This window comes from Salvelinus alpinus, chromosome 6 (assembly GCF_045679555.1).
Source record: "Salvelinus alpinus chromosome 6, SLU_Salpinus.1, whole genome shotgun sequence".
Lineage (NCBI taxonomy): Eukaryota > Metazoa > Chordata > Actinopteri > Salmoniformes > Salmonidae > Salvelinus > Salvelinus alpinus.
In genome coordinates, this window is record NC_092091.1 from 85,294,084 (window position 1) to 85,308,901 (window position 14,818).

Here is a 14,818-nt window from a genome sequence, read left to right on the forward strand (position 1 = left end):
CTCTCTCTCCCAGTCTAACCTGTTAATATAGGTCCCCTCTCTCTCCCAGTCTAACCTGTTAATATAGGTCCCCTCCTCTCTCTCTCCCAGTCTAACCTGTTAATATAGGTCCCCTCTCTCTCCCAGTCTAACCTGTTAATATAGGTCCCCTCCTCCCTCTCTCTCCCAGTCTAACCTGTTAATATAGGTCCCCTCCTCCCTCTCTCTCCCAGTCTAACCTGTTAATATAGGTCCCCTCCTCCCTCTCTCTCCCAGTCTAACCTGTTAATATAGGTCCCCTCCTCCCTCTCTCTCCCAGTCTAACCTGTTAATATAGGTCCCCTCCTCTCTCTCCCAGTCTAACCTGTTAATATAGGTCCCCTCCTCCCTCTCTCTCCCAGTCTAACCTGTTAATATAGGTCCCCTCCTCTCTCTCCCAGTCTAACCTGTTAATATAGGTCCCCTCCTCCCTCTCCCAGTCTAACCTGTTAATATAGGTCCCCTCCTCCCTCTCCCAGTCTAACCTGTTCATATAGGTCCCCTCCTCTCTCCCAGTCTAACCTGTTCATGTAGGTCCCCTCCTCTCTCTCCCAGTCTAACCTGTTAATATAGGTCCCCTCCTCTCTCTCCCAGTCTAACCTGTTAATATAGGTCCCCTCCTCTCTCTCCCAGTCTAACCTGTTAATATAGGTCCCCTCCTCCCTCTCCCAGTCTAACCTGTTAATATAGGTCCCCTCCTCTCTCTCTCTCCCAGTCTAACCTGTTAATATAGGTCCCCTCCTCCCTCTCCCAGTCTAACCTGTTAATATAGGTCCCCTCCTCTCTCTCTCTCCCAGTCTAACCTGTTAATATAGGTCCCCTCCTCTCTCTCTCTCCCAGTCTAACCTGTTAATATAGGTCCCCTCCTCCCTCTCTCTCCCAGTCTAACCTGTTAATATAGGTCCCTCCTCTCTCTCCCAGTCTAACCTGTTAATATAGGTCCCCTCCTCCCTCTCTCTCCCAGTCTAACCTGTTAATATAGGTCCCCTCCTCCCTCTCTCTCCCAGTCTAACCTGTTAATATAGGTCCCCTCCCCCCTCTCTCTCCCAGTCTAACCTGTTAATATAGGTCCCCTCCTCCCTCCCTCTCTCTCCCAGTCTAACCTGTTAATATAGGTCCCCTCCTCCCTCCCTCCCTCTATCTCCCAGTCTAACCTGTTAATATAGGTCCCCTCCCCCCTCTCTCTCCCAGTCTAACCTGTTAATATAGGTCCCCTCCTCCCTCTCTCTCCCAGTCTAACCTGTTAATATAGGTCCCCTCCCCCCTCTCTCTCCCAGTCTAACCTGTTAATATAGGTCCCCTCCTCCCTCTCTCTCCCAGTCTAACCTGTTAATATAGGTCCCCTCCTCTCTCTCTCTCCCAGTCTAACCTGTTAATATAGGTCCCCTCCTCCCTCTCTCTCTCTCCCAGTCTAACCTGTTAATATAGGTCCCCTCCTCTCTCTCTCTCTCTCCCCCAGTCTAAGCTGTTAATATAGGTCCCCTCCTCTCTCTCTCCCAGTCTAACCTGTTAATATAGGTCCCCTCCTCCCTCTCCCAGTCTAACCTGTTAATATAGGTCCCCTCCTCCCTCTCTCTCCCAGTCTAACCTGTTAATATAGGTCCCCTCCTCCCTCTCTCTCCCAGTCTAACCTGTTCATGTAGGTCCATGACCATGGTTCCTTGCTGCTGTGTGTGGTGGTGAGCCGCTTGATGAGAATGATGGACAGCAGGGTGCAGTAACCGTGGAGACAGGGCGGGGGGGTGGAATGCTCGAGGTTCCTCCACGCCCCCTCCGGCAGGGGCTGGGGGCTGGCCGTAGGGGGGAGGAGGGGGGTGAGGGTAGCTCTGGTGGGGGTGAGGGTAGTGGTGGCGGTAGCTTTGGTCCTGGGGGTCCAGTCGGATGGAGGGGGGAGGAGGGGAGGGGTGGTGGGGAGGAGGAGGAGGGGGGTGGTGACGGGGGGTACGGGACAGACGGCCACGCTGGCGACGCGCTGGAGGACTGGAGGAAAGGAGGGGGGAGAGTTAAGTCTTCATCATTCTGATAAGTATTATCCATCAACACAATATGTCATCACCATAGTTACAATCATCATCATCGTTAGCTCTTACTGGTCAATATTGACTACTGAGCAAACAGAGCTCAGCATTCCAAACTGACTCACTGGCCGGCCGGCTAACTGACTGGCCGGCCGGCCGGCTAACTGACTGGCCGGCTAACTGGCCGGCCGGCCGGCTAACTGACTGGCCGGCTAACTGACTGGCCGGCTAACTGACTGGCCGGCCGGCTAACTGACTGGCCGGCCGGCTAACTGACTGGCCGGCCGGCTAACTGACTGGCCGGCCGGCTAACTGACTGGCCGGCCGGCTAACTGACTGGCCGGCCGGCTAACTGACTGACCGGCCGGCTAACTGACTGACCGGCCGGCTAACTGACTGACTAACTAACTAACTAGCTAACTGACTAACTAACTAGCTAACTGACTGACTAGCTAACTGACTAACTAGCAAACTGACTAACAAACGAACAAAGTAACCAAGCTAAAAAGCACAGTAGCAGGTGCGGTAACAGTCTTACCTGTGTCTGTGTCTGACAGGTGTATGGCAGCGCTCCTGGTGGTAGTGGGGGTGGGGGTTAGGGGGAGGTCTGCGACTGTGGGGCAGCTCCCACGGCCTCATTGGCGGAGAGGGGTTGGAGGGTAGGGCCACCGTGGAGAGATCCAGCACTGATTGGCCAGATAGTCTCTGACGCTTTGGACTGGGGCTGTCCTCATTCTGTTGGAAGGGATGGGAAGAAAATGGAGAGGAGAGGGAGAGCGAGGAGGAGGAGGAGGGTGAGAGCGAGGAGGAGAGCGAGGAGGAGGAGGGTGAGAGCGAGGAGGAGGAGGGTGAGAGCGAGGAGGAGGAGGGTGAGAGCGAGGAGGAGGAGGGTGAGAGGGAGAAGGAGGAGGGTGAGAGCGAGGAGGAGGGTGAGAGCGAGGAGGAGGAGGGTGAGAGGGAGGAGGAGGAGGGTGAGAGGGAGGAGGAGGAGGGTGAGAGGGAGGAGGAGGAGGGTGAGAGGGAGGAGGAGGAGGGTGAGAGCGAGGAGGAGGAGGGTGAGAGCGAGGAGGAGGAGGGTGAGAGCGAGGAGGAGGAGGGTGAGAGGGAGGAGGAGGAGGGTGAGAGGGAGGAGGAGAGATAAACCAAGGTTAGTTTCACACACCACCTATAACATCTATAACTCCATCATGAATCAATAGAGACGCAGCAGACCCTCTGATTAACAGTCCATATTGTTGCTCAGTAACACACAAGCCCTATTCTACCCCCATGTTGTTGCTCAGTAACACACAAGTCCTATTCTACCTCCATGTTGTTGCTCAGTAACACACAAGCCCTATTCTACCTCCATGTTGTTGCTCAGTAAAACACACAAGCCCTATTCTACCCCCATGTTGTTGCTCAGTAACACACAAGCCCTATTCTACCCCCATGTTGTTGCTCAGTAACACACAAGCCCTATTCTACCCCCATGTTGTTGCTCAGTAACACACAAGCCCTATTCTACCCCCATGTTGTTGCTCAGTAACACACAAGCCCTATTCTACCCCCATGTTGTTGCTCAGTAACACACAAGCCCTATTCTACCCCCATGTTGTTGCTCAGTAACACACAAGCCCTATTCTACACCCATATTGTTGCTCAGTAACACACAAGCCCTATTCTACCCCCATGTTGTTGCTCAGTAACACACAAGCCCTATTCTACCCCCATGTTGTTGCTCAGTAACACACAAGCCCTATTCTACCCCCATGTTGTTGCTCAGTAACACACAAGCCCTATTCTACCCCCATGTTGTTGCTCAGTAACACACAAGCCCTATTCTACCCCCATGTTGTTGCTCAGTAACACACAAGCCCTATTCTACCCCCATGTTGTTGCTCAGTACCACACAAGCCCTATTCTACCCCCATGTTGTTGCTCAGTAACACACAAGCCCTATTCTACCCCCATGTTGTTGCTCAGTAACACACAAGCCCTATTCTACACCCTTATTGTTGCTCAGTAACACACAAGCCCTATTCTACCCCATGATTGTTGCTCAGTAACACACAAGCCCTATTCTACCCCCATGTTGTTGCTCAGTACCACACAAGCCCTATTCTACCTCCATGTTGTTGCTCAGTAACACACAAGCCCTATTCTACCCCCATGTTGTTGCTCAGTAACACACAAGCCCTATTCTACCCCCATGTTGTTGCTCAGTAACACACAAGCCCTATTCTACCCCCATATTGTTGCTCAGTAACACACAAGCCCTATTCTACCTCCATGTTGTTGCTCAGTAACCCCATATTGTTGCTCAGTAACACAAGCCCTATTCTACCCCCATGTTGTTGCTCAGTAACACACAAGCACTATTCTACCCCCATATTGTTGCTCAGTACCACACAAGCCCTATTCTACCTCCATGTTGTTGCTCAGTAACACACAAGCCCTATTCTACCCCCATGTTGTTGCTCAGTAACACACAAGCCCTATTCTACCCCCATGATGTTGCTCAGTACCACACAAGCCCTATTCTACCTCCATGTTGTTGCTCAGTAACACACAAGCCCTATTCTACCCCCATGCTGTTGCTCAGTACCACACAAGCCCTATTCTACCTCCATGTTGTTGCTCAGTAACACACAAGCCCTATTCTACCCCCATGTTGTTGCTCAGTAACACACACGCCCTATTCTACCCCCATGTTGTTGCTCAGTAACACACAAGCCCTATTCTACCCCCATATTGTTGCTCAGTAACACACAAGCCCTATTCTACCTCCATGTTGTTGCTCAGTAACCCCATATTGTTGCTCAGTAACACACAAGCCCTATTCTACCCCCATGTTGTTGCTCAGTAACACACAAGCCCTATTCTACCCCCATATTGTTGCTCAGTACCACACAAGCCCTATTCTACCTCCATGTTGTTGCTCAGTAACACACAAGCCCTATTCTACCCCCATGTTGTTGCTCAGTAACACACAAGCCCTATTCTACCCCCATTATGTTGCTCAGTACCACACAAGCCCTATTCTACCTCCATGTTGTTGCTCAGTAACACACAAGCCCTACTCTAACCCCATGTTCTTGCTCAGTACCACACAAGCCCTATTCTACCCCCATATTGTTGCTCAGTACCACACAAGCCCTATTCTACCTCCATGTTGTTGCTCAGTAACACACAAGCCCTATTCTACCCCCATGTTGTTGCTCAGTAACACACAAGCCCTATTCTACCCCCATGTTGTTGCTCAGTAACACACAAGCCCTATTCTACCCCCTTATTGTTGCTCAGTAACACACAAGCCCTATTCTACCCCATGATTGTTGCTCAGTAACACACAAGCCCTATTCTACCCCCATGTTGTTGCTCAGTACCACACAAGCCCTATTCTACCTCCATGTTGTTGCTCAGTAACACACAAGCCCTATTCTACCCCCATGTTGTTGCTCAGTAACACACAAGCCCTATTCTACCCCCATGTTGTTGCTCAGTAACACACAAGCCCTATTCTACCCCCATATTGTTGCTCAGTAACACACAAGCCCTATTCTACCTCCATGTTGTTGCTCAGTAACCCCATATTGTTGCTCAGTAACACACAAGCCCTATTCTACCCCCATGTTGTTGCTCAGTAACACACAAGCCCTATTCTACCCCCATATTGTTGCTCAGTAACACACAAGCCCTATTCTACCCCCATGTTGTTGCTCAGTAACAAACAAGCCCTATTCTACCCCCATGTTGTTGCTCAGTAACACACAAGCCCTATTCTACCCCCATGTTGTTACTCAGTAACACACAAGCCCTACTCTACCCCCATATTGTTGCTCAGTAACAAACAAGCCCTATTCTACCCCCATATTGTTGCTCAGTAACACACAAGCCCTATTCTACCTCCATGTTGTTGCTCAGTAACACACAAGCCCTATTCTACCTCCATGTTGTTGCTCAGTAACACACAAGCCCTATTCTACCTCCATGTTGTTGCTCAGTAACACACAAGCCCTACTCTACCCCCGTGTTGTTGCTCAGTAACACACAAGCCCTACTCTACCCCCGTGTTGTTGCTCAGTAACACACAAGCCCTATTCTACACCCATGTTGTTGCTCAGTAACAAACAAGCCCTATTCTACTCGGTGTTGTTGCTCAGTAACACACAAGCCCTATTCTACACCCATGTTGTTGCTCAGTAACAAACAAGCCCTATTCTACTCCGTGTTGTTGCTCAGTAACACACAAGCCCTATTCTACCCCCATGTTGTTGCTCAGTAACACACAAGCCCTATTCTACCCCCATGTTGTTGCTCAGTAACAAACAAGCTCTACTCTACCCCCATATTGTTGCTCAGTAACAAACAAGCCCTATTCTACCCCCATGTTGTTGCTCAGTAACAAACAAGCCCTATTCTACCCCATGTTGTTGCTCAGTAACACACAAGCCCTATTCTACCCCCGTGTTGTTGCTCAGTAACACACAAGCCCTATTCTACCCCCATATTGTTGCTCAGTAACAAACAAGCCCTATTCTACCCCCATGTTGTTGCTCAGTAACACACAAGCCCTATTCTACCCCCATATTGTGACTCAGGGTATTTCCTCCGTGAGTGAGAGACATGAATACAGGCCCATATGAGAGTCATCTCAAGTTGAGATGCAGTGAGACATACTTTCACAGACACAGTTGGGGAACACTTTTCAGTCAGCGGTGAGTCACTTACTTACCGGAAAGAGCACGCTCACTCCCTCGTACACACACACACACACACACACACCAGCTCATGTGCGATTCACACCAGTGTTCATTTCATCAACTACAGTGACGAAAATGTTCTTCAAAACACATATTTTTCAGTGGCAATTGACGAGACTGTAACCGACTAAATAAACCCAGAAACAACTACAACTAAAGGAATAATGATTTTTCATTCTGGTTAACTAAAACAAAGTCTATTATCTCGGACTCAAATATGTTATTTGCAATCTGGTGACAACTAATCATTGATGCAAACAAGGCACACACCATGGATACCCCCCCCGCACACACCATGGCTACCCCCCCCCCGCACACACCATGGCTACCCCCCCCAGTGGTAAGGCATACACCATAGCTAACCCCCCCCCCAGTGGTAAGGCACACACCATAGCTACCCCCCCCCCCCCCCCCCCAGTGGTAAGGCATACACCATAGCTACCCCCCCCCCCCCCAGTGGTAAGGCACACACCATAGCTACCCCCCCCCCCAGTGGTAAGGCACACACCATGGCTACCCCCCCACCCGCCAGTGGTAAAGGAAGACTGGATCATGATGGTCTAGTCTACTGTAACGTTACAGAACAGACTGGATCATGATGGTCTAGTCTACTGAGACGTTACAGAACAGACTGGATCATGATGTCTAGTCTACTGAGACGTTACAGAACAGACTGGATCATGATGGTCTAGTCTACTGAGACGTTACAGAACAGACTGGATCATGATGTCTACTGAGACGTTACAGAACAGACTGGATCATGATGGTCTAGTCTACTGAGACGTTACAGAACAGACTGGATCATGATGGTCTAGTCTACTGAGACGTTACAGAACAGACTGGATCATGATGTCTAGTCTACTGAGACGTTACAGAACAGACTGGATCATGATGGTCTAGTCTACTGAGACGTTACAGAACAGACTGGATCATGATGTCTAGTCTACTGAGACGTTACAGAACAGACTGGATCATGATGTCTAGTCTACTGTAACGTTACAGAACAGACTGGATCATGATGTCTAGTCTACTGAGACGTTACAGAACAGACTGGATCATGATGTCTAGTCTACTGAGACGTTACAGAACAGACTGGATCATGATGTCTAGTCTACTGTAACGTTACAGAACAGACTGGATCATGATGGTCTAGTCTACTGAGACGTTACAGAACAGACTGGATCATGATGTCTAGTCTACTGAGACGTTACAGAACAGACTGGATCATGATGTCTAGTGAGACGTTACAGAACAGACTGGATCATGATGTCTACTGAGACGTTACAGAACAGACTGGATCATGATGTCTACTGAGACGTTACAGAACAGACTGGATCATGATGTCTACTGAGACGTTACAGAACAGACTGGATCATGATGTCTACTGAGACGTTACAGAACAGACTGGATCATGATGTCTACTGAGACGTTACAGAACAGACTGGATCATGATGTCTACTGAGACGTTACAGAACAGACTGGATCATGATGTCTAGTCTACTGAGACGTTACAGAACAGACTGGATCATGATGTCTACTGAGACGTTACAGAACAGAGAGAATAGGAGACAGTGTCCTCAGTAAGTCAACTTATCTTTGACAGCAAGCTTTAAACAGTCACAGCCGCTGAGTGACGTGTACACACACACACACACACGAGCAACGTGATTGCTAACAGGAAACAGCTGGATCGCAGGCTGCAGACACACACACACCCACAGGATGCAGGCAGGCAGGCAGCTGCCACTGAGCAGACTGAGTTTTACAGGCAATAACACCCTCAGCATCTGCACTAGTCCATTTCAACTCCTGTTTCAGACTAACACAGACACACGTGAATGACTAATGAGGGAGAAAGTTAGACGCACAAATATCATACCCCCCAAAAATGCTAACCTCTCTGGTTATTGTAATGGTGAGAGGTTAGCATGTCTTGAGGGGGGTTATGATATAAAATGCTAACCTCTCTGGTTATTGTAATGGTGAGAGGTTAGCATGTCTTGAGGGGGGTTATGATATAAAATGCTAATCTCTCTGGTTATTGTAATGGTGAGAGGTTAGCATGTCTTGAGGGGGGTTATGATATATAATGCTAACCTCTCTGGTTATTGTAATGGTGAGAGGTTAGCATGTCTTGAGGGGGGTTATGATATAAAATGCTAACCTCTCTGGTTATTGTAATGGTGAGAGGTTAGCATGTCTTGGGGGGGTTATGATATAAAATGCTAACCTCTCTGGTTATTGTAATGGTGAGAGGTTAGCATGTCTTGAGGGGGGTTATGATATAAAATGCTAACCTCTCTGGTTATTGTAATGGTGAGAGGTTAGCATGTCTTGAGGGGGGTTATGATATAAAATGCTAACCTCCCTGGTTATTGTAATGCTGAGAGGTTAGCATGTCTTGAGGGGGGTTATGATATAAAATGCTAACCTCTCTGGTTATTGTAATGGTGAGAGGTTAGCATGTCTTGAGGGGGGTTATGATATAAAATGCTAACCTCTCTGGTTATTGTAATGGTGAGAGGTTAGCATGTCTTGGGGGGGGTTATGATATAACATGCTAACCTCTCTGGTTATTGTAATGGTGAGAGGTTAGCATGTCTTGGGGGGGGGTTATGATATAAAATGCTAACCTCTCTGGTTATTGTAATGGTGAGAGGTTAGCATGTCTTGAGGGGGGTTATGATATAAAATGCTAACCTCTCTGGTTATTGTAATGGTGAGAGGTTAGCATGTCTTGGGGGGGGTTATGATATAAAATGCTAACCTCTCTGGTTATTGTAATGGTGAGATGTTAGTTAAATAAAAGGGTACATATGGTGAACCTCATAGTATCATTTAAAATCCAAAGTGCTGAGGTACAGAGCCAAAACGTGTCACTGTCCCAATACTTGAAGCTCACTGTCCTGTCTAGTCAAATTAAACAGATCTTTAATGTTTTTCTTTATGGATGTTGTTGTTGTTGTTGACGGTTCATAAATCACACTGAAATGAACCTTATTTAGGTTCCAATTCAAATATATGCATCTATTATTATTATCTATTATTGTAGAGATTTAAAAAGGTCATAACTCAGGTTCTGAGAATTGTCTCTGTGATTTAAAAATAACTGGATTTGGGTCAGTGTAGACCCCCCCCCCTCAATCTCAAACCCTTAAGGACAGCCAGTATAACTATTCAACCCCCCCGTTACACCCCATCCTAAATTATTCCTCCTTGCCCCCTTTATAGTGTTGTCACGATACCGATACCCCCCACAGCGTCACGATACCCCACCCACAGCGTCACGATACCAAGGCAGAAAAGGTAGGTATATTAGCCCAAGTTACAGAATGGCACTTTATCCAGACAGATAAACTCAGCTAGTGCTCTGTTCAAATCGTTGGGGCAGTTCAATATCATTACATTAACACTGTACTTGTCAACATTTTTTCCCCAGAGACCACCATGTATGCATTAATGAATCAATTATACAATCAAATGACTGTGTTTACCAATCTAACTACATAATAACATCATGTCAGTCAGTTATTTGAATGGTTAATCTCTATTGATAAACTGGGTGACTCAAGATGTAGCCCGGGTCTATCCACAATACAGGTGAATACATGTTCAATAGGATGCATTGAGTTATTGAGCTACAGATGATAAACTGGTTTCCCTTCCATTTAGGAGATATTGTATTGGCAAACGGCTAAGAGAACATACAGTATTATTTTGAATTGTACTGATCAACATTTGCATAGTTGACGCTTCTTTTATAAAAAGGGTGCACTGTCTCTTTAACCAGTAACGACATCATTCATGAGGCAAGGAGGGGCCGGCCCAGGAGCCAGTCAGCTGACCCAATAGATCATCTTTGGGAGAGACCTGATACAGACTGAATACGAGAATGAATACTGGTTTTTGGTGGCAATCAGTTGAGGGAAAAAAAATAATCTGCATATTTCGCAAACAAAGTACTAGGAGTAGTGAATTGATGTTAGGTATAGTTGTTAGCTAGCAAGGAAAGTTAGCCTAAAAGGCTGGAAGCAACCGGTATCTTCTAGCATTGTCAAGTTATTCTAGCCTGGATGGACATTGTATTTATTTATTTATTTGTAACTTATATTGAACCTTTATTTAACTAGACAAGTCAGTTAAGAACAAATTCTTATTTACAATGACGGCCTAGGAACAGTGGGTTAACTGCCTTGTTCAGGGGCAGAACGACAGATTTTTACCTTGTCAGCTCGGGGATTCAATCTATCTTCCTTTTTCGGTTACTTGCCCAACGCTCTAACCGCCAGGCTACCCGCTGCCCCGCTCGCCGCCAGGCTACCCGCCGCCCCATGCGAAGAGTAATTCACAGTTTCAACATTTCTACATTCCATGTCACATTATTCAAGTGTGTTAACTTCTGTGCAGTGAGTCAGCAGAGCAGACATGATGCAGCCCAGACTCCCAGGCTAGCAGTGAGTCAGCAGAGCAGACCTGATGCAGCCCAGACTCCCAGGCTAGCAGTGAGTCAGCGGAGCAGACCTGATGCAGCCCAGACTCCCAGGCTAGCAGTGAGTCAGCGGTGCAGACCTGATGCAGCCCAGACTCCCAGGCTAGCAGTGAGTTAGTGGAGCTAACATGATGCAGCCCAGACTCCCAGGCTAGCAGTGAGTCAGCGGTGCAGACATGATGCAGCCCAGACTCCCAGGCTAGCAGTGAGTCAGCGGTGCAGACCTGATGCAGCCCAGACTCCCAGGCTAGCAGCGGAGCAGACAGGGTGGTCTATAATAGCAGACCCCCACACACCCTAGACCCCCCCACACACACACCCCCAGGCACCTAGACCCCCACCACCCACCACCCACCTCCCTAGACCCCCCCACCCCTAGAACCCCCCACACAACCATCTCCCCACCTCTTGATTTCAAATCTATGTCTTTTCCTGGACCACCATTCCTCCCTTCCTGCCCTCCTCTAGTTCCCCTCACTCACGCCAACGGCCCTCCAGCCGGAGGTCACGCCAACAGCTGAGGTAAAATCATTAACAATACCTCCTCTCTCCCTCACTCCTTTTTCCCCACTATACACCTCCCCTTCCACTCCCTCCCCCTCATCCACTCTCTCTTTCCCTCCCCCTCATCCACTCTCTCTTTGCCTCCCCCTCATCCACTCTCTCTTTGCCTCCCCCTCATCCACTCTCTCTTTCCCTCCCCCCATCCACTCTCTCTACCTCCCCCTCATCCACTCTCTCTTTCCCTCATCCACTCTCTCTTTCCCTCCGTATTCCTTTCTCTACCTCCCCCTCATCCCCTCCCACCACGTTCCTTGACTTCCGCTCCACTTCAGTCCAATCAACATCTCCCAACCAGTCCCACCCACAGAAACCAGCCCCCTCCGCACACAGCCCAGAGGTATGGACCTGACAGTTTCTCTCTCACGATGAGGTCATATCTGTAAACACTAGAGGAGCTGTTGGAGCACGATATCATGACTCTGTGTCTGTGTCTGTGTGTGTGTGTGTGTGTGTGTCTTACCTTGTCACCCTCCTCTCCACAGGCATGGTCAGGATGGCTCCTCCCCCCTATGGCTCCTAGACACAGAGATACCATTATTAACAGTGGTAGACTGGCCCCATGGCTCCTAGACAGAGATACCATTACTAACAGTGGTAGACTGGCCCCATGGCTCCTAGACAGAGATACCATTATTAACAGTGGTAGACTGGCCCCTAGACAGAGATACCATTATTAACAGTGGTAGACTGGCCCCATGGCCCCTAGACACAGAGATACCATTATTAACAGTGGTAGACTGGCCCCATGGCTCCTAGACACAGAGATACCATTATTAACAGTGGTAGACTGGCCCCATGGCCCCTAGACACAAAGATACCATTATTAACAGTGGTAGACTGGCCCCATGGCCCCTAGACACAGATATACCATTATTAACAGTGGTAGACTGGCCCCATGGCCCCTAGACACAGAGATACCATTATTAACAGTGGTAGACTGGCCCCATGGCCCCTAGACACAGAGATACCATTATTAACAGTGGTAGACTGGCCCCATGGCCCCTAGACACAGAGATACCATTATTAACAGTGGTAGACTGGCCCCTAGACACAGAGATACCATTATTAACCTACAGGGCAGTCTTCGAGTATATAGACTAGATGATACCAAGGCTACAGAGACTAGATGATACCAAGGCTAGAGAGACTAGATGATACCAAGGCTAGAGAGACTAGATGATACCAAGGCTAGAGAGACTAGATGATACCAAGGCTAGAGAGACTAGATGATACCAAGGCTATAGAGACTAGATGATACTAAGGCTATAGAGACTAGATGATACTAAGGCTACAGAGACTAGATGATACTAAGGCTATAGAGACTAGATGATACTAAGGCTATAGAGACTAGATGATACTAAGGCTATAGAGACTAGATGATACTAAGGCTATAGAGACTAGATGATACTAAGGCTATAGAGACTAGATGATACTAAGGCTATAGAGACTAGATGATACTAGGGCTATAGAGACTAGATGATACTAAGGCTATAGAGACTAGATGATACTAAGGCTATAGAGACGAGATGATACTAAGGCTATAGAGACTAGATGATACTAAGGCTATAGAGACTAGATGATACTAAGGCTAGAGAGACTAGATGATACTAAGGCTACAGAGACTAGATGATACTAAGGCTATAGAGACTAGATGATACTAAGGCTATAGAGACTAGATGATACTAAGGCTATAGGGACTAGATGATACTAGGGCTATAGAGACTAGATGATACTAGGGCTATAGAGACTAGATGATACTAGGGCTATAGAGACTAGATGATACTAAGGCTACAGAGACTAGATGATACTAAGGCTAGAGAGACTAGATGATACTAAGGCTATAGAGACTAGATGATACTAAGGCTATAGAGACTAGATGATACTAAGGCTATAGAGACTAGATGATACTAGGGCTATAGAGACTAGATGATACTAAGGCTATAGAGACTAGATGATACTAAGGCTATAGAAACTAGATGATACTAAGGCTAGAGAGACTAGATGATACTAAGGCTATAGAGACTAGATGACACTAAGGCTATAGAGACTAGATGATACTAAGGCTATAGAGACTAGATGATACTAAGGCTATAGAGACTAGATGATACTAGGGCTATAGAGACTAGATGATACTAAGGCTATAGAGACTAGATGATACTAAGGCTATAGAGACTAGATGATACTAAGGCTATAGAGACTAGATGATACTAGGGTTATAAAAGGATTAGAGATTTAACTATTGTTGTTTTCATTATCAAACATCTGGACCTCAACATACAAACATGTTTGTGCGAGTTAGTGTCTCGCTTGTGTGTGTGTGTGTGTGTGTGTGTGTGTGTGTGTGTGTGAGAGAGAGATCAGAGAGAGAAAAGGACTAGCTACACTCCTTACATTCAGAAGCAGAAAACAATATAGCAAACACACACACACACACACACAGCAAACACACACACACACCAAACACACACGCATCAAACACACACGCATCAAACACACACACGGCAAAGCCAGTAATCCAGGATTAAAGCAGCAGTTTTCAGATGACATCACCCCCAGACTGTGACCCTGTTTCATCTTCTATTCAGTGGGTTTGTTTTCCTTCTGGAGGGCTGACTGAGGTGACATCACACTACCAGAAGTACTGACACTAACAGCCCTGGTCTGTCCTGGACTTCTCCCAAGTGGACACTGGAGGCCCAAATGACTCTACACACCATGGGACAGGAGAGAACAGGACAGCAGGCCTGATAGAGTGGATGTGTCAGGGTTGCCATGGGTGAGAGGGGGGATAGAGTGGATGTGTCAGGGTTGCCATGGGTGAGAGGGGGGATAGAGTGGATGTGGCAGGGATGTGGGTGAGGGGGGGGATATAGTGGATGTGTCAGGGTTGCCATGGGTGAGAGGGGGGATAGAGTGGATGTGGCAGGGATGCCATGGGTGAGAGGGGGGGATATAGTGGATGTGTCAGGGTTGCCATGGGTGAG

The 14,818-nt window shown here is 47.7% G+C and overlaps 2 protein-coding genes across 3 annotated transcripts in view; one reads left to right on the forward strand and one right to left on the reverse strand.

Annotated features, from left to right (window-relative positions):
• Positions 1–14,818, forward strand: part of LOC139579781 (scavenger receptor cysteine-rich type 1 protein M130-like) — a 524,366-nt gene that overhangs the window by 137,575 nt on the left and 371,973 nt on the right. The window lies entirely within an intron of this gene.
• LOC139577725 (uncharacterized) overlaps positions 1,557–14,818 on the reverse strand; it is a 33,287-nt gene continuing 20,025 nt past the window's right edge. The window contains exons 3-5 of one of the 2 annotated variants that reach the window (XM_071404909.1): positions 12,295–12,350; positions 2,575–2,771; positions 1,557–1,998 (exon numbers count right to left, since the gene is read on the reverse strand). In XM_071404909.1, coding sequence (XP_071261010.1) covers positions 1,602–1,998; positions 2,575–2,771; positions 12,295–12,350 — 650 coding nt within the window. In that variant the 3' untranslated portion in view covers positions 1,557–1,601. The remainder of the gene's footprint in view (positions 1,999–2,574; positions 2,772–12,294; positions 12,351–14,818) is intronic. The other variant, XM_071404908.1, reaches the window with a different exon arrangement.